At 36.1% G+C, this 20,683-nt stretch overlaps 1 protein-coding gene across 1 annotated transcript in view; it reads left to right on the top strand.

The window, feature by feature from the left end:
- The first annotated feature begins 9,985 nt into the window (after positions 1 to 9,985).
- LOC106868729 (uncharacterized) overlaps positions 9,986 to 20,683 on the top strand; it is a 16,151-nt gene continuing 5,453 nt past the window's right edge. Inside the window, exons 1-5 of the mRNA XM_014914126.3 lie at positions 9,986 to 10,402; positions 14,886 to 14,984; positions 16,148 to 16,303; positions 16,988 to 17,124; positions 19,404 to 19,542. Coding sequence (XP_014769612.1) covers positions 10,049 to 10,402; positions 14,886 to 14,984; positions 16,148 to 16,303; positions 16,988 to 17,124; positions 19,404 to 19,542 — 885 coding nt within the window. The 5' untranslated portion in view covers positions 9,986 to 10,048. The remainder of the gene's footprint in view (positions 10,403 to 14,885; positions 14,985 to 16,147; positions 16,304 to 16,987; positions 17,125 to 19,403; positions 19,543 to 20,683) is intronic.

Below are 20,683 nucleotides of genomic sequence, written 5' to 3'. Positions count from 1 at the left end.
GAAATTTCGAACCTGGGTTTTCATTCCTAAAGTATTTTTCGATGTTGTTATTATTATTATTATCATTATCATTATTATCAACATCATTATTATTATTATTATTATCATTATTATTATTCAGGTCACTGCCTGGAATCGAACTTGGAATCTTGGGGTTAGTAGCCCGCGCTCTTAACCACTGCGCCATATGGCATAGTGGTTAAGAGCACGGGCTACTAACCCCAAGATTCCGAGTTCGATTCCAGGCAGTGACCTGAATAGTAATAATAATAATAACATCAAAAAATACCTTAGGAATGAGAACCCAGGTTCGAAATTTCCCCAAGACACCCGATGAAGGCTGGAGGGTATATCAGTCGAAACGTTGTGTTAACAACAAACAAGATGAGGACAAATATCCCGTCAAATGTAAATAATGTAAATAATGTACATAATTCCTCATCTCTTAAATATAGAACTGTAATACTTAAGTTATCAAAATTGGTAGTAACAAAGTCAGTGAGGAAGATTGATCAGAAAAAAAAAATCTCTGTTATACCAGCATAATCATGATATACACACAAGAAAATGTATCTGTAAAACTTCATTAAAAACTGCATTTTTATGGAAGTTATGAACTAACAAAATTGGGGTGGGAGTACCACTCTGTAGTTATGCCTACTTACTGTTTTTTTTTTTTTGTGCCTAAAGGCTATTGGATGTAAAACTCATGTGTCTTTAACAGAGTAGGTAGATACTGGAAGTGGATGGCATCCACTTGAAGTTTGGATAAAGAGTTGCTATTGTTAGATACTCGGGTTTTAAAGTACTTGATTCCACAAGTTGATATTCCCAAACATTCATCAATTTTCATAACTGGTGAAAGAGTCAATTATTCATCTGAAAACCAAGCTTATCTATTCTTAGTTACAATGGTGCTGAGATGTCTAAGATTTTAGGAAGCAAGGTTAAACTGAAGAAAAAAAAAAAATGAAAGTTTGGTTCTTTTAATGATTTGTCAACTAATAAAGATCAGACTAGACAGTAGTTTATTTTGAGAGATGTCTATTAAATTACATTAAAGAAATCATAAATTGAAATAAATGGAATCAAAGATCACTTTACAATAAAGTAGACAAACTTTTCTATGCTGGCACACCAAGAGATTGAAATCCATCTTGCCATGCCACGAAAAGATGTCAGGTGTACACCAAAGACTGGAATTCACCTTTGTATTAATAACACATTGGAGCTTTTGCACATTTAAAACCACTGAACAGTTTATATGAATGAGCATGACACAAGTAAAAGAAATCAGTGTATTAAAAATTATCACCAGTAATAACTGGTAGTGTATAAGAATCTATCTTAGCTTTGCTTGATTTGTAGAAGCCATGCCATAAATAATGAACAAGCTTCAAACTTTATTTCATGTTTTTATTTTAAAACAGCCTTCAGAAGAGGCAGATACTTAAGAACTCGCTCATACCTAAATGCCAAATTTGTAACTTTTACATTTTGTTTGGATGAGCAAATGTTTATCATCAAACATTGGTCCAAGCTGCAATAGGTGAGTTAACAACAATGGTCCTTCCTTCCCTGTTGCTTCTCATGGCTCGTACTACATGCATTCTTTCAAACTATCTTTTCTTTGCCCCTTCCTTTCCCCTTTTATCCTCCTCTCTCTTGCTTATTCCCTTTTGCCCTTCATTTTTACCTTCTTTCTTTTCTTACTTCATTTCTTTTCTTACTTCATTTCTTTTCTTACTTCATTTCTTTTCTTACTTCATTTCTTTCCCTCTCCTTCCTTCCCTTTGTTGGTTTGTCTGTCTAACTTCCTTCTTGTCCTTTATTGCAACTCTCTACCTCTCTTTTCAGCTTTTCTCATTTTTAACTGGGTCCTTTATCTTTTCTTTCGTCAGGGCTATAACTCTTTTCTTCTTAGCCCTGAGTTACTGCCCTGTACTATTAGCAATAATTATAATTTTTTTCCTCCTTAGGAAAATGTTAATTTTTTAAAATTTACATTCCTACAAGTTTTTGCATTCAGAATTCACTTCTGTTCTTTCAATGCAGATTATGTTCAGTGGAGAAGAGACAGGTAGTTGGGTTTGCCTCACACACATAATGTACCTAAATACCAAGCTGGAAACATTTACACCTTATTTACGCAATAAAAATACTTGCCCAAGCTGCCTTTGGGAAATGACATCATTGTTTCCTCTCCCCATGATTGCTTCTCATAGTTGACTTTCCATTCAGCCTTTCATTAGAATATTTTTGTACTTTTATTCAGTATTTGTTTATTTATTTATCTCTCACTGTCTCTCTATCTTTTTTTCTTTCTATACTTATAATGTTGCATTACTTCTGACCTGGATTTTTAAACTGACTTTTTCTTGATCAAAGGAAATAACTTTTTGACTCTCAGTCGATTGTCTCTAAACTCATAATAATGACAACATGTTGCCATAAAATAATAAGTTTCTCCTGTCACCAATAGGCTTTGTACACAGGATTTCCATACAACTCAATTTTTGTTGGAAGGGGCAGAGTTGAGCTTCCATCTATGATATGATCATCGGATGAAACTCTAATTCATGGTTATTGTTTGTTAGTATGATAGTCAATAAATTCTCTTGTACTAGTTCTCCATATTCATAGTCAAGTGCATTTTGTTTTTTGACTAAGAACCATAACCAATCACACATGTATACACACACACACATACATATCATTGTTATCATCATCATCATTGAATGTACTACAGATAAAGTTGGCTATATTGAAACCGATTGGTCACAAGAATATTTGTAAGACTTAAAAATTATAACAGTCACCAAGTTGAAACATAACCAGCCAAATATTGCTGTGTGGGACCACAAGGAAAAGATATGTTCTGTTGTGGAAGTCAGCTACCCTCTGAGCACCAATATGGTTTGGAAAATACAAAAGAAAGAGGACATCCATTGACCATTGATGAAGAGTTTGAAAATCCACTACCCAAGATACACTTTGAGAATTATCCTTATCATTATTAGAGTAACAGGATATATAGCGACTCATCTGGAGCAAAATATGGCTGAACTTGGGTTCTTGGAGAGAGGATGCAAATCCTCAAATCATACACTACAAATGATCATGATATCTGAGACTATAAAACCTGTGAGACCTTCTTAAGATTTAAAGGATGATGAACTAAACAAGATGCTTTCCTCCAAGACTTTGTTACCAAGCAGGTGGCTGGTCAGAATTTACGTTAAATTAAAAAGAGAAAGAGAACGCGCTCACACACACACACACACACACACACACACACACATACACACATACATGCATGCACACACGGGCAAGCACGCACTCATATACATACATTACATACAGTAGTAATAACATTAATAAGAGTAATAGACACAATAACAACAAGAGAACTTATCTTGCTCTTTCTATTGTCAATATTCTAAACAATACCCAATTTCATCAAAGTAACCATTCTCCTTACCCTCGTAATCCTAAAAATAAACAGTCAAAGGGAAGTAACCATGCTTCCTCTTCCTTTTTAAGCTACAATAATAACACTAAGTTTTTAAATAATAAATCTCGCAAACAATCACACAACCCTAATAAAAATATTTGGTTGATTATTTCGTACAGTAAACAAGTAAAAAGTAACCTTCCCCTCTTATTTCGTCAAGCTATAGAAAGAAACTTTCCGATTTATTCAAGGTACCACTCGGTTTTCAACATACACTGTATCAGAGTAGGTTTGTCTAACACAAACAACGTCTCACAAATTATAACTTCACATAACAGTCATATCCTAAAATGTTACAATTTCTCTCCTAATAATTCTAGTAACCTTATTAACACTAACAATAATATTAACGATAATCTCTCCTTAAATGATAACATCAATGTAACCAGCATTTGCAGTTGTGGCCCTAATAAAACCTGTGTCCTAAATGGAAACTGCCAAATTAAAAATACCATATACCAATGCAGTGTTACCTCTGGTAGCAAGGAATTTTTTTATATAGGTGTATCCCCTACGTTTTTGAAATCCAGACTGGCTAACCATTTTTCTACCTTCAAATACAATCAAAAGCTTAACTCCACTGGACTTAGTAAACTAATCTGGCACCTTCTTTGGAATGGAAAATTTTATCTATATCTTTTCCCTATGATAAAGGGAAATCTTTTTATTTTCTATGTAGGAAAAAGCAATTTTTTATTCTCTTTTCTAAACATAACCTGGTAAACAGGTTTACCAAGAAAGTTTACAAGTGTATACACTGGAAAAAACATTTCTTCAGTTTTTCAAATAGTATCAACCCATTACTTAATAATAATTTTCTGCAAATTCTTTTCTTTATTCTTCTATCTTACTTCCCATAACTTTATTCTTCTCTTCTTTTTTCTCTTCCTACCTTTATCTATATAATTTTGCCTATTACTCTCTCCTCCCTCTCTCTCCTTTTTACCTTGTTTTCTCTTTCCCCCTCCCTATCTTTCTATACTTTTTCTTTTCCTTTCATCCTATGTAATATATTTCCGGATATAAATGTGTATATGTACTTAAGTAAATGTGTATCTGTGTATGTAAGTATGTGTTTGCATCTATATATGTTTTGGGATATGTATGCTCTTGTGCGTGTGTGTGAACATGTGTTTATGCGTATAAGTAGATGGTCATAAATGTCTATTAACGTATACACATGTATTTATATATGTGCTATGAGTATATGTATGAGTGTATGTGCATGTATATATGTGTGAGAGTGTATATGTCTGCATACCTACATATTTAGTAAAAATATAAATATGGATATATACTCTCTTTTACTCTACTCTTTTACTTGTCTCAGTCATTTGACTGTGGCCATGCTTGAGCACCGCCTTTTAGTCAAGAAAATCGACCCCAGTACTCATTCTTTGTAAGCCTAGTACTTATTCTATCGGTCTCTTTTTGCCGAACCGCTAAGTTATGGGGACGTAAACACACCAGCATCGGTTGTCAAGCGATGGTGGGGGGACAAACACAGACACACATACATATCTTAATATATAAATCTGAAATTGTGTGTTTGTGTGAAGCCTTTTTGAAAGTTTATAGAAATCCACATTTTCCACTTTTTCGTAAAAATGTTTACATCAATGGAATTTTCTCGATCTGATCTTTCCAGTGCAGTAATTAGATTTTTAAAATTGCGTTTACTTTGTGTGATTTAAGGGAGATTTGGCTGTCGTTTCTAGCAACATTTATATTCCTTCCCTTCTCCCTGTACCGGCGTTGTTATAGGGAGTAAGAGTAAAAGAGGGAGAGGGAGAGAGAGAGAAAGTGATACATACAAAGTCATAGATTAACTTGGTTACATTTTACACTCTTACTTCTTCTTCCTCTCCCTAATATAATACCTTTCCTCTACCTCTAACATATTTTTCATAACATAGAAACGTAAAAACACACACGACCACACATACGTGATCTGTGACAACAACATACACATAAACACATACACAATTCAACATTATAGATATAAGATTTAGTTTCTGTGTTTCTTATATAAACACGTGCACGCATTGCTATTTTATAACTGTCTTCCGTTCTTTCTTTCTCTCTCTTCATTGCTACCATCTCTATTCCCCCCCCCTCTCTTCCTCTTCTCTCTCACAAAACATTCACTACAATATAACTCATGTTCGTCAATGTTTGGTAAATATACCACGATTTTCACTAGGGTGTTAGGGTTCGGGTTTTAGGGTTAGGGTTTAGGGTTAGGAATAGGGTTAGTGTTATACGGTTAGGTTTAGGGTTTTAGGGTTAGGGTTGGGTAATCGTGCGGGTGTTAATCTGAAAAATTACAGATATGTGAAAAGTACCGACCCTGCCATCTATTATAACTTTTGTTGTTCTGTTTAATATATACATAGATTATGCCTCCAAAGAAGAGAGTTTGCTAGGGAAAGACAGCAACCAGTTTAAAATGACAGCAACAGACTGCAGCAATTCACCACATTCCAGAAGCTACTTTGAACATAATGCAAAATGGTGCATCAACATCTTCTGCCTAATCTGATAGAATTCTTGCAAAACTGTGTAGCAACAGATCGCCAGCAATTGCTTCATCAGAAATTGCCATCCTACCTCCTACTAAAAGGGATTACCCTGCTATATATATAATCAGGGCAGCGCAAAAAGTTGTTTTACACAAGCATTTCTACAGCCAATTAGACGGATGAAATTTACGTACGCTTAATAATGTTACGCCTTCAGACTTTCCCTATTAATTTCATCGTCTTTTGAATTATGAACATATTTACATCATAAGGGTTTTTCCGTTGTAAGGCTTTCTTTTTTAGTTGATTTTCACCTAGCAAGACTTATCGTAGAAGGCGTAATAAGTCACACCGGGACAAGATCGGGTTATACTGCTAGTATATATATATATATATATATATATATATATATATATATATACGACGGGCTTATATGTATATGTATGTGTATGTATATATATTTGTATGTGTGTGTGTATGTATATATATGTTTATGTATGCATGTTGCATATATGAGTGTGTGTACATGTGCATGCATATGCATATAAATATGTCACATTTTCTAGGGTTTCCTATATCTGTAAAAATGTCTATTTGATGAGTGTTGTTGTTTATATCTTTCCTGATGAGATTGATGCATAGCTGACCATAATTCTTCCTGTTGGACGTATTTTGAATGCATCCATCGAAATATATGTAGAAGATATGAAGATATAAATGTTTTAATAACATCCTAAGTGTTTGTCTCCTTTTTCAGTTTTTCTTATTTTCTCCTAAATACGACTCACAAGTGTGATCGTTGTTTCCGAAGACACTTAAGCGATATTTAGCTACCTTGTCATTATTCCCCTGGATCTTTCCTATAAATTGCACACTCATACATATATACATACAAACAAAAATACCCTGTTGTTGAAGTTGAAATTTCAATGAAGGAGACTTGGATCTAGGTTAGGAACCAGTTCTTTCTCTATTGGCAAGAAATCTTGAAATAAACTGAATAATGTCATACATACATATGAAGACTGAGTGTAGAATTTGTAAAGCAAGGCCTCTGTAATTCCTATTAAAATCATTCTTTATTTTGGAAAAAGAGTTCAATGATCATAAAATCTATAACCTGATAAAAATTAAAACATTTTTCATGAAATGGTGTGAGATAAAGACCAAATGTTACAACGGACTTCTGAACGTATATACCCGAGAAACAAACATGGATGTTAACTTGGAAACATCTCTCTTTGGAAACTGTAAGAACAACCTCTGAAAATGAGATGTGACAAGAAAGCCTATAATTTCATTAAAATAAAATATAAAATACTGAAAGAATATTTTATTGAAATAATTTAAACATTTTACAATTAAATTCTTGTTATTTAAATGCTAATCAATACAATATTTTCATATTATTCTGATAAATTTTGTACAGTAAGTTTAAGTTTTTGTGGTTAAGAAAGAAGTAAAAGGGTAAAGAACCCCTTTGGTCATGAATGATTATGGGATTGCATCTAGAAAGTTCCCCTTTGAGGTACAAGTCCAGGCAAAGTTGTTTGTGGAAGACCAGCAGTTACCCAAGGGAAAGGCAAAGGCTGATACAGCTTGGCACCAGTGACATTGCAATTCATTTCTACAGCTGAGTGAACTGGAGCAATGTAAAATAATGTGTCTTGGTCAAAAACACAACACACAGCCTGGTCTGGGAATTGAACTCACTACCTCATGATTGTGAGCCCGACACTCTAACCACTGAGCCATGCACCTTCACCATAAAAGAAATAATAATTATTAAAAGGGGAGTGGGTTGGCAAAATGATTAACACATGGGGCAAAATACCTTACAATGTTTAGTTATTCCTATATATGTTCTGGGTTGAAATCCAGTTGAAGTCAACTCTGCTTTTCATCTTTCTGATATTGATAAAATGAATTACTGCTCAAGTACTTGGGTTAATAAAATAAACTATCACTCAGGAACTGAGTTTCATTTAATTGGTTGTAACTGTTCCATTCTGTATGGCCGGTGTTAGAAATCAAGAGTACTAGTCAATTTAATCAACTGAATTTTAGCTCCAGTATTTGAGCCCTTGTGTCTGTGTAAGAATCTTGTAAGTTTTCATACCATACACATAATTATTTCTTTTCCACATATTCTTTTGAATAAAAAAAACTTCCCATAAGAGGAAGAAATTATAACATTGATGTTACAGTTATTTTATTACAATATATTATATTATGTCATGATGTATAAAGAGGTCCATTCTTGTGTAACATATATTACAGTTAGAGATACAAAATATGAAATATCTTAGCTATAAATATTGAACTTTTGGAAGAATTGTATTTATTCCTTTTTCACAGTAAAGTTTGACTACCCAGGCAAGTATTATACAAATTTTTTTTTTCACCTGGAATATATAGTGAATACTTTGAAGAAGATACAAAATGTGTGATGTACATGACGTCACATAAATTTTTTCACCTGAAAATATTGACTGTTAATTTCTCTGAAATTCTCCAGAGCAGCATGAAAAAGCCTTTTTGGTATTTGTTCACATTCACCTTGAAATTTCAAAAAATGTTAATGAGTTTGCTAGACAACAATATTTGTGGTCACACTTATCATTTCCCTAGTGTAATGTGCCTGAAAAAAATGGATGTGACATTTTCAACACAAATATTATTTATATCTTCCAAATAGTTTAGAGCTGAAAAAAAATTGTCCTAGTATTGATATCTGGTTGAAAATAAAGCATTTCACCATTCTATTATATTAATTTTTCAAGGCATTCTAAAAATTTTTGAAAACCTGTGCTGGTTTAACCTTCATGAGGATAACCCAAAGCTGGTAGGTAGGTAAGAAAACTAGTAAAGCATCATTTGAAATACCTTGCCATATCCAGTTGCTTTCCTTCATGTTCTGAATTGTAATTCTGCTGAGGTTGACTTCTATTTTGAACTACAGTGGTTGATAAAATGAATACAAATCAAGAACTAATGTATAATAGAATCTACAGCAGTGGACCCTCACAGAAATCCGATGCTTAAAAACTAGTTTTATAGTCACTTCTTTCAAAATTCCTATTTTGTTTTTCATTCATTCATTCATTTGTGTAGGTTTGCTATAGAACTCTCTGAGAGAACATCTTTCAGTGACAGGAAACATGTTGAACTATGTAAAACGTGGAATGAAGAAACTTAGTTGTTTCTTGCAATAAATACAAATACAAAATATTTTCATGGACCCATAGACAGGGCTCGTGACATATAAAAGGCATCTTTGACAGTGACACATAAATGGCACCCACTAAACTCTTGGAGTGGTTGGCGTCAGGAACCAGATGTAGAAATCAAGTTAAAATCAGACTGGAGCCTGGTACAGCTCTCTGGCTTACCGGTTACATTGAAACTATCTAACCCATGCCAGCTTGGAAAACGGACGCCAAATGATGATGATGATTATGAGATTCCCAAATTTACTGTTTTGCTTGCTCTCCCGCCACAAATTTTTTATGGATCCCAGTTGTGAACCACTCAACTACAGCCTTCTGCCAATGATAAAAATCATTACTTTATGTTGTATCTGTTCTGTATGGGAACATGAATGTCATTCATTCAAGACTGTAGTGCGTAAAAATTGATAAACATTTTTCCAACTGTATGAAGTACCAATCAAGTACCGAGCTCGATGTAATCGTCTATCCCGACCCACTAAAATTGCTGGCCTTGTGCCAAATTTGAGAAACAACTATTTCTCTGAAACAAGGCCTTGGATTTCATCTGAGCACTTTATATTTTCACGAACGCTTCATATATCTACACAGCACTATATTTGGAAAAGAAATTGAAATTATATTTATCGTTCTAATCTACCGATAAAACTTCTCTAAAATAAATTCAATTTATTTTTGTTTTTCTGGAGAATTTACCAATTGAGAGTTACCTCCCTTGTAAATATTAGCATTTTAGAATTGATAATTGTTGTTTGTTTGGAAAGCAATTCGTCACTTGCAAAATGTCAACCAAACGAGGAAATAAAAGTAACGCTAAGCACGCCGAAAAGGCTGATAAGAAGCGTGAATGTTCACCTACAGCAGAAGAAAAATCTTTGTCAATCGAAGAGAAACTAGCTTTGGTGGAGAAAGAATTCTGTGTATTACGTGATTTTTGTTTAAAATCTGGATACAGTCCACTTCAAATTGAAGAAGCCACCACTCCTTTTCTAAATAGTATCAAAAAAGCTAAACGTAAGAAATGGGCCCGCTTTATCGTACAGTTTTTCATGTTTGTCATTTTCGCTTATGGTCTTTTCTCTTATGACCCCGTCTATAGAGTTCTGCTTGCATACGGTCGACAAACAAGTATCAAGGTAGGAATCATATTTCAATATTTATATATTTGATTAAAATAATAACGTATTTTTAAAAAGTAAAATCTATTTTATTTTCCGAAATTCAGCCTTTAAAGAGAGGCATAAAGTGTTATCTAGTCTCGCCTGCACGTAATTATCTTAGGTTCGACTTGGTTCCAATCCTTTGAAAAGGAAAGGTTTGCCTGTTTTGATATGCGAACATACGCACACATTCATGTGTGTACGCATAGACATTCTCTGTCTTTTATTGATATTCATGTGAAAATTCGAATACGCTGTAATTGATGTATAGATACAATATTTTGATTCAATCTTCCTGGACCTAATATAAACACGCACGCACATTAGTAAATAAAACCTAAAACAGATAGATGATTTAAAATGGAATATTTCTGTATGATTTCAGATGTTTACATAACCATTGATCATTTTTTTATTTCTATATTTTTTTTTTCAGGTGAATCGCTTATGTTTATGTATTTTGTGTGTATATATATGTTTCTGTGTTGATGTATATGCATGCATATTTGTGTATGTATGTATGTGTTTACATAGATCGCCTTAAAATAGTTATTAATTGGCTTTTTGCCATATTGAAGAATATGTTTCAATATGGCACACACACACACATGTCTATTCATTCTCAATACATTCTGACAGATTCGAATGTGAATGTCTGTTGTAGTTTTTTTGTATAAGAGAGCTTCTCCTCTCTTCAGGACATGTGTGTTCTTAACATGTTGTTCACCAGTGTAAGGGAACTTTGAGACATTGCTATGCTTTGACCTCATTGTGTGTTTCCTTAGTGAAAGTTATTCCAACAGATTGAATGCACAATAAGGTTGAAACGCTGCAGTATATCAAAGTTCCCTGACACCAGTGTATTGCATGTGTTATGAACACACATTGTCTAAAGCAGTGGTTTTCAACCAGGATCCATATGGCCATTGGAGGTCCATATAAGATTTTGTTGTTAAAATTTTATATGCAATAAATTGGTCATCCTTCTACATTACACCAAATATTTTTTTAATGCAATTTCTAATAATATCTAATTATAAAAATATAATAGGATATTTTAAACCTCAAACGGCTATGGCAGTCCATCCAAGTAAAATAGGAATCAAAGAGGTCCATAGACAAAACAAATGGTTGAGAACCACCAGTGTAAGGGAACTTTGAGATACTGCAGCGTTTCAACCTTATTGTGCATTCTGTCTGTTGGAATAGCTTTCACTGAGGAAGCACACAATGAGGTCAAAACAGCAATGTCGCAAATGTTCCCTGATTACAAAAAACAACTCCAATCTGATTTTTATGCCTGTGTAGTGGTGATTCAAAACCTAATCATTAGATACTTGGTCAGACACCATGAGCAAACCACCATGGCTTCACGTGATCAGTCTGTGTTGGCACTCCGTCGCTTACGACGTCGAAGGTTCCAGTTGATCCGATCAACGGAACAGCCTGTTCATGAAATTAACGTGCAAGTGGCTGAGCACTCCACAGACACGTGCACCCTCAACGTAGTTCTCGGGGATATTCAGCGTGACACAGTGTGACAAGGCTGACCCTTTGAATTACAGGCACAACAGAAACAGGAAGTAAGAGTGAGAGAAAGTTGTGGTGGAAGAGTACAGCAGGGTTCACCACCATCCCCTGCCGAAGCCTCGTGGAGCTTTAGGTGTTTTCGCTCAATAAACACTCACAACGCCCGGTCTGGGAATCGAAACTGCGATCCTATGACCGTGAGTCCACTGCCCTAACCACTGGGCTATTGCGCCTCCACCATCATCAGTCTATTAATCAACCAATTAGCACTAAGGTGTTGTGTGAATGGTTTTCTTGAATGTTCTTGGTGCTTTTCTAATTGCAGAGTGTTGAAGGTGACTGAGTGACATGCATCCTCACTCTTGTCACTCAAACGGTTCAAGGCATTTGCTCAGACAACTCTAGGTTCTTCGACAGACCCATTCACACAATATCCCATAAATAGCTTCTACAAATATGATGCGGTTTTTCTCTCTATCCCAGTCAGCAATTATTAATATTGTTCATTGTAAATAGCCAGCATCAAATATCTTTATGTCTAGCAATAAATAGTTTGGTTAAATGTTTGTGAGTTTGCTTCAGTTATTACCCATAAAGCCAACAAAATATGTCATTATTGCCAGCTACTTGAAAGATATTGTTGACACCTTATGTTCATTATCACCTAGCAACACCTGAACCTGCCAGAAGATATTGAGAATGAATAGATCTGTTTATGTTTGGATGCTCACTATTCTGTGTACACCTCAGGAATTATTAAACACACACACACACACACACACACACACACATAAGTGTAACTGTGTGGTAAGAAGTTTGCTTTCCAGCCACATAGTTTCAGGTTCAGTCCCACTGTGTGGCTACTTGGGCAATTGTCTTCTCCTACATATATAAATACACACACACACACACACACACACACACACACACACACACACACACACACACACACACACTCACACACACACACATATATATATGATGGGCTTCTTTCAATTTCTGACTACCACTTGCACTCACAATGCTTTGGTTGGCCTGAGACTATAGTTGAAAACACTTACCCAAGGTGCCATGCAGTAGGGCTCAACTTGGAACCATGTGGCTGGGAAGCAAACTTCTTACCACACAGCCAAACCTGTACCTACATACATACATGTGTGTGTGTGTACATATATGGATGTGTGTTTGTTTTGTGTGTCTCTTCCCCACTATGCTATAACTTAGCAGTTCAACATATGAGACTGATAGAATAAGTACCTAACTTTAAGAAAATAGTATTGGGAGTGGTTTATTTGGTTAATCTTTCGAAGCAGTACCCTAGCATGGTTGAATTTCCCTTGGATACCATTGGTGGCATGGAGAGGGGAGGCTGGTATGCATGGGCGACTGTTGGTCTTCCATAAACAATCTTGCCTGGACTTATGCTTCTGTAGGTAATTTCCTAGGTACAATCCCATGGTCATTCATGACCAAAGGGGGATTTTAGCCTTTACACATACATCCTTTCATTTACACACACGCTTCTTTTCATTTCCATTTTCCAAATCCACTCACAAGAGTGGATTTGGTCAGCCTAATCTGAAATCATGTATTTGGGAAGCAAACTTCTTTACTGCAGAGCCATACCTGTACCTCATATGTGTGTGTGTGTATCCTTGTTTTCATATAGCCCAATAGTTTCAAATAAGTATCACTATTGCAAGGAATGAAGCCAGTATGCTCCGATGGATGTGTAATATCAGTGTGCATACTAGACAGAGTGTTAATACCTTGAAAGAAAAGTGGAACTTACGAAGCATCAGTTGTGGTGTGCAAGAGAGACGATTGCGCTGGTATGGTCATGTAGCGAGAATGGATGAGGATAGCTGTGTGAAAAAGTGCCACACCCTAGCAGTTGAGGGAACCTATGGAAGAGGTAGGCCCAGGAAGACCTGGGATGAAGTGGTGAGGCACGACCTTCGAACATTGGGCCTCACCGAGGTGATGACTTCTGACCGAGACTTTTGGAAATATGCTGTGCGTGAGAAGACCCGGCAAGCCAAGTGAGACCTAAATCGAAGGCCTCAGGCAGCCCACTTATACGTACCTTCCTTCATTGGACACTAAACTCCACTTGCGAAGACCTGTTGAGGCAAGTGAAATTGAAATCGAACTAAATTCAATGACTGGCACCCATGCCAACGTCGTCTCCTTCATTGGAAACGAAACTCGACTTGTGAAGACCTATTGGGGCAAGCGAAAGCGAAACCGTCAATGGCACCTGTGCCCAGCATCACCTTCCTGCACTTGTGCCAGATGGCACGTGTAAAGACATTCGAGCGAGATCGTTGCCAGTGCCGCCGAAATGGCTCCTGTGCAGGTGGCACGTAAAATACACCATTTTGAGTGTGGCCGTTGCCAGTATGCCTGACTGGCCTTCGTGCCGGTGGCACGTAAAAGCACCCACTACACTCTCGGAGTGGTTGGCGTAAGGAAGGGCATCCAGCTGTAGAAACTCTGCCAAATCAGATTGGAGCCTGGTGTAGCTATCTGGTTTCACCAGTCCTCAGTTAAATCGTCCAACCCATGCTAGTATGGAAAGCGGACGTTAAACAACGATGATGATCATCATCATATAAGCATTGTCATTCATTTTCAATCTTCCTTGAGAATATATCTGGTCATTGGGAAATATTACCTTGCTTAGAAACAGGTGAGCATTAGTGACAGGAAAGGCATCTAGGCATAGAAACTCAACCTCAAAGAAGTCTGTCCGATCCATGCAGATATGGAAAAGGAGACATTAAAGTGATGATGATTCATTCCTTCATTCATATACATAAGTATGTACATGCATACATACATATATACACGCACAAACAAACTCTTACACACATCCATACAAACAAATAAACAAACATTTTATTATCCTTTTTTTAATCTGTTTCAGCTGTTACCAGTTTGGGATTGGACTCGAATGTTTTATAAAGAATGTCTGCTTAATAATCCTTACTACAATGGAATTGACTTGAAAGAAGAAGACTGTGGTGTAAGTAAAGCAGAATATAATTTTAATTATTTTTGCAGTAAATGCCTTGGTAATCTCCTTTTCTTAGTAAATTGGTGAAATAATTCCAGTTTCAATCATGACACCTGCTACTAGATTATCTACTTAATCCGGTAAGGTGAAATTTTGTACATGATTTCTCAACCTGTTAAAAATAGGGGCCAAATCTTCCTCAGATCAAGCTTTACTGTCTTGAAAAAGATCACATTCAAGAATATAGTTGTAATTACATTGTCTAAGACAGGATGGTCATGACTGAAACGTATTTGATCAATAGTTTGCTTGGTCAGAGCTGGATTGTGGTGAAGCAGTCTGTTTCAACCATTTTTATAACAACTGTTTAATCCTTTTGATAACAATTTGCCTGAGCTTAGGTCTTTGATGTGTTCGGTTTTAAAGTGTTTAAAATTAAATTGAGAAAAATAAAGACAAATTGGATAAAGATGTCCTAGTTAGACTGTGTTTGAAAACAAGATATGAGGGTCATGACTAGATTGCCTGCTCAATCAAGGCTGGCTTGGGTCTAAACAACTTGAACAAGCACCAGCAGCAATCAGATCATTCCTAGTATTTTACTTTTGTAGATTTTATCTCATTACAAAATACCATCACCTTGTATATTTAAAAAAATATTTACTGCTCTAATAATATCTTTAAGATGTTAACAAGTTTACTAAACGTCACACACACCCTACATAAAACACTTTCAATACAGTCAAAATAAGAACACCACAACAAACCACAGTACATACCCAAGGTACACAGAGCTACGCTCGGTAGTGCAGTGAAAGCATGTGATAAAAATAAGACTACTGAATACTAATAATAATAATGACGAGTACTCAGAGAGCACAAACCTCCACCAAGGCAACACCAACGTCCTTTCAATGATTAGCTAGAGATGATTTTTAAAATGAGAATATCTGAAAACTTTTGATTTTTGAAAGTGTAATTTTTATGTTATTAAAGATACGCTAAAAGTTCTTTAGAACAGCCATCTATTTTCTCTGCCCACTTATTCCTGCCAAGGTCATAGGGGTAGATTCCTCAGGCACCTCCTCCATAGAGTCTGATCAAAAGCATCTGTCTTTTCTCTTGCTTTCTTTAAAATAACCTGCCATAATATATTTAAAATTCTATTTCAGATTTGTGAAAACTTTGAACCAATTGCTCATATGACAAACATCAGTGCAGAAGAAGTTGTCGAGAAGTACATTTACTCTGAGAAACCATTGATTGTTTCAGACGGTATTGAAGAAGGCTCATTATTCCAGAACCTTTCCATACAACTACTTGATGAGGTTATATTTAAATATCTATATATTCCTTATTCTTTACATGCAAACTCCTGTTTATATTTTTAGTTGTGTTTTCTTAACCCTTTAGCATTCAGATGACTGTGAAATATTATGCTTGAACTCAGAACTAGTGATGGGTGAAATACTGCTAAGTATTTTCCCCGACGTGATAACGGTTCTGCCAGCTCGCCGCCTTATACAATAATGATAATAACAATAATATTGATGTATCAATACCAACAGATGATAATTATACATATAATTATGTATATGTATAGAGAGTAGAGAGGACTGTTTAGTCCCCTGTAATGCAGTGCCAGTTTACTGTAGGAAGGGCATCCAGCTATGATAAATAATTTCCAAAAACACATGCCCTGCACAATATCAAAGATTGTTTTCTTTGTTGTGTATGTCACATAGTGATGGGTTGCAACTGTAATGGAGCAGATCTGTCTAACCTATACCAGTATAGAAAATTTGGATATAAAACCCTGATGATCATGATGATGATTATATCAAAATTTGCAAAGCTTTACAAAATGATTGCTGCCCATGCAGACTAACCCCATTTCTTTTAATTCTTGGTTTTAATTTTTACAAAAAAAAGTACCTTTTTTTCCTTCATAATGTTAAAATGGTTAAAAGAGCTGAAAAAAAAATAACAGAAAATTTCCTTTTCCATTTCAGCTCTACCATAATCATCCAATTCTTGTTGATTATGAACCTTGTTCCTTTCGGAGTAACTTTAAAAAACAGTATCTTTATCCTCATACCATCTTGAAAAAAGCTGTTTCTGGAGAACTCACTGGTTATTATGCTCACTGGTAATTAATTTCTCATGTTCATTTATTCATTTATTCACATTCAATTTGCTTCAGTTTTTATTTTTTCTATGTATGTATGTGTGTGTATATGTGTGTGTGTGTATATATATATATATATATATAAGAGAAGGCACATGGCTCATTGGTTAGTGTGTTGGGCTTACAATCGTCAGGTTGTGAGTTTGATTTCCGGGTTGTGCATTGTGTTCTTGAGTAAGACACTTTATTTCACATTGCTCCAGTCCTCTCAGCTGTAGAAATGAGTTGCAACGTCCCTGGTGCCAAGCTGTATCAGTCTTTGCCTTTCCCTTGGACAACATTGGTGGAGGGAAGACTGGTATGCATGGGGCAACTGCTGGTCTTCCACTAACAACCTAACATGCATGCATTATACAATCACTGGTGGGGAAAAAAGCAGTATGCTTAGAGTGCCACACTGTATCTTATACATTATATTAGATTGCATGGTTTAATTTATAACTATGTGGAGACATGATATATTGAGAATACTATGACCAGAGGTTTAGCAAACTACATAAGTGTCAATGGTTTGCTTTATTAGGGTTGACCTGGGGGCTACACATCAGGAACAACAACAATTTCAATGAAAAATCTTCACATTAATTCATAATTTAATTTCAATTTTAGCTTATTGTTCATCATAGAATTTAAGTTTCAGATGTATTGCTGTCATCATTACATTTTTAGAGGAGGAGGAGGAGGAAGGGAGAGGTTCTGGTGATAGTGATGACAAAGATAGTAGTGATGATAGGCATAACAACCATAATGAGGGTATCCTTATGGTCACTCTCCTTGTTAGAAATAGCAAGCAACTCTCACTCATTAGGCTACCATCATCATCATCATCATCATCATCATTGTCATTTAACGTCCGCTTTCCATGCTAGCATGGGTTGGACGATTTGACTGAGGACTGGTGAAACCAGATGGCTACACCAGGCTCCAATCTGATCTGACATAGTTTCTACAGTTAGATGCCCTTCCTAATGCCAACCACTCAGAGAGTGTAGTGGGTGCTTTTACATGCCACCGGCACATTAGATAATGTTGTTCTAGATACCCCTAAAGAAATGGGATGGCCATAGATGGAATGTCTTTGATCATAGGTCTGCTCAGTCAGTTGCAAGAAGCAAAAGAACAACATTGACTCATTAGTTGTTAATTTATTTTAGAAAGTCTATGACACGGAAATATATTTTCTTCTTCCTGCTAGTCATTGATAATGGGCTCTTCATTAAAAAATTGATGGTTAAAGGCTAGCAATATGTAGGCTTCAGTTTCAGCAATATGAATTGTTAGTTCTGGCTAAGAAAGTTATGTAATCCAAAACAGTGTTCAATTCCTGTAAATTTCTTCATTTATAAAAAAAAAGAAAAAGTCCAGTTAAGATATTCTTTTATCTCTTGAAACTCGGCTTGCAAAGACCACACGAAACTTGGCTTGTGAAGACCTGTTGGGGAAAGCAAAATCGTGATGGCCCTGTGCCCAGCGTCGCCTTCCTGGCACTTGTGCCGGTGGCACGTGTAAAGACTTTCGAGCGAGATCATTGCCAGTGCCGTTGGACTGGCTCCTGTGCAGGTGGCATGTAAAATACACCATTTTGAGCGTGACCGTTACCAGTACCGCCTGACTGGCCTTCATGCCAGTGGTACGTAAAAGCACCCACTACACTCTCAGAGTGGTTGGCGTTAGGAAGGGCATCCAGCTGTAGAAACTCTGCCAAATCAGATTGGAGCCTGCTGTAGCCATCTGGTTCACCAGTCCTCAGTAAATTGTCCAACCGATGATGATGATGATGATGTTTCTGTCATTGAACTGTGGCCATGCTGAGGCACCATCTTGAAGGGTTTCTGTTGAACTAACCAACCCCAATATTTATGTTTTTCTTAAGTCGCATACTACTTATTCTTTCAACCTCTATTGCCAAATTAAGCTACATGGATGTAAACAAACCAATACGGGGGAACAAATGCAAAAACACACACACACACACACACACACATATGTACGATGGGTTTCCACATAGTTTCCACCTACCAAATTCACTCACAAGGCATTGGTTGACTTGGAGATATAGTAGAAAACTTGTCCAAGGTGCTGTTCTGTGGGACTGAACCCAAAACAACATATCAGCAAATCAAGCTTCTTAACCACACAGCCATGCCTGTGCATATAATATATAAAACCATTATCAATACCATCATCATGATCATCATGAACATCATAATCACAATCATGAGATATGTTTCTTCTTTCAGGGAAAATTGTTTCAAGCCAGCAGCGAAAGTGTTCCGTGAATATTACAAAAGACCTTACTTTTTATCTCCAGTTGTCCAGATGGATGATACTAACTGGATATACATATCATCAGGTTTTAAAAGTACAACTTTCAGACCAGTAAGTGCTGTTTGTTTCTAATGCAGTAATCAACCTTAGGTACATGGCTTAGTGCTTAGGAGTATTCGTCTCATGATCATAAAGTCATGAGTTTGATTCCTGGCTTTGTCTTTGATCAAGACACTTTATTTCACATTTCTGCAGTCCAGAGTAATACCTGTATTTCAAAGGGCCAGCCTTGACACATTCTGTTATCATGCTGAATCTTCTGGAGAATTATGTTAAAGGTAGTGTTCAACCACTTGGATGTTAAATTCACAAATAGGCTGTTCCATTGATGAGATCAATTGGAACCCCCCTTGTAATAGCTGATGGAGCGCCAGTAATTGACCATATTGTAGATCCATTTTTCCACACTGGTATGGTTTGTACATCTCACCATTGCTCCAGTTACTTGTCACCTCATTGAAGAGGTTTAGCATTCTGCAGTTTTCACCACTTCAAAATAATGTAATGTAAGTCATGTGTCCAAGCCACTGACGTACTATCATACCACTGATGGAATATGAGCCACCAACTGTCACTCCAGTATACTATCAACTCAACCATATGTCACTTGGTATGAAAAAGGAGTTCTGTAGGGACATGAACATTGCAACTTCACATATTGAAATGAATGAATTTTTGTAAAATCTTGTTGAATGTAGAACGATCAAGTAATTCAACTGGAAGGAACTAGCAGAAGAGGAAGACTGAGAAAGTGTGCTTCCGTCCTTCTGACAAAGCCATAAATAAGAAAAAAAACAATCATGTACAAGTTAATTATGAGGAATCTGCATGGTAGTCTTCTTGCAGTCACTGATGATTTCATTTGACAGAGACTCATCCATTTTGGAGGACATTGCTGGAGAGTTAAGCAGCAACTCATTAACGACACTCTTGTATGGACACACTGACATGGATATACATAACTCACCCATCCAGCAAAATCCTTCATCAACCAACTCTGTATGGATAAAGGATGTTGTCTTGCTGACTACATGAATGTTATACAGTATTGTGATGGGTGGCTTGATTGAGTCAGGCAAACCCAAGCAAAAACACAACCAGACGATCAGAAGAAACCTTCTGTTTATTTATGGTGTATGTATATCCCTACAGTTCTACCATAGTTTAATCTCTTACAATCTACCAAATTCAA

Source organism: Octopus bimaculoides, chromosome 1, assembly GCF_046866305.1.
Source record: "Octopus bimaculoides isolate indiv1 chromosome 1, ASM4686630v1, whole genome shotgun sequence".
NCBI classification, from domain to species: domain Eukaryota; kingdom Metazoa; phylum Mollusca; class Cephalopoda; order Octopoda; family Octopodidae; genus Octopus; species Octopus bimaculoides.
The sequence above is the reverse complement of the archived record's forward strand: the minus strand, read 5'-3'. Positions and strand labels throughout refer to the sequence as shown.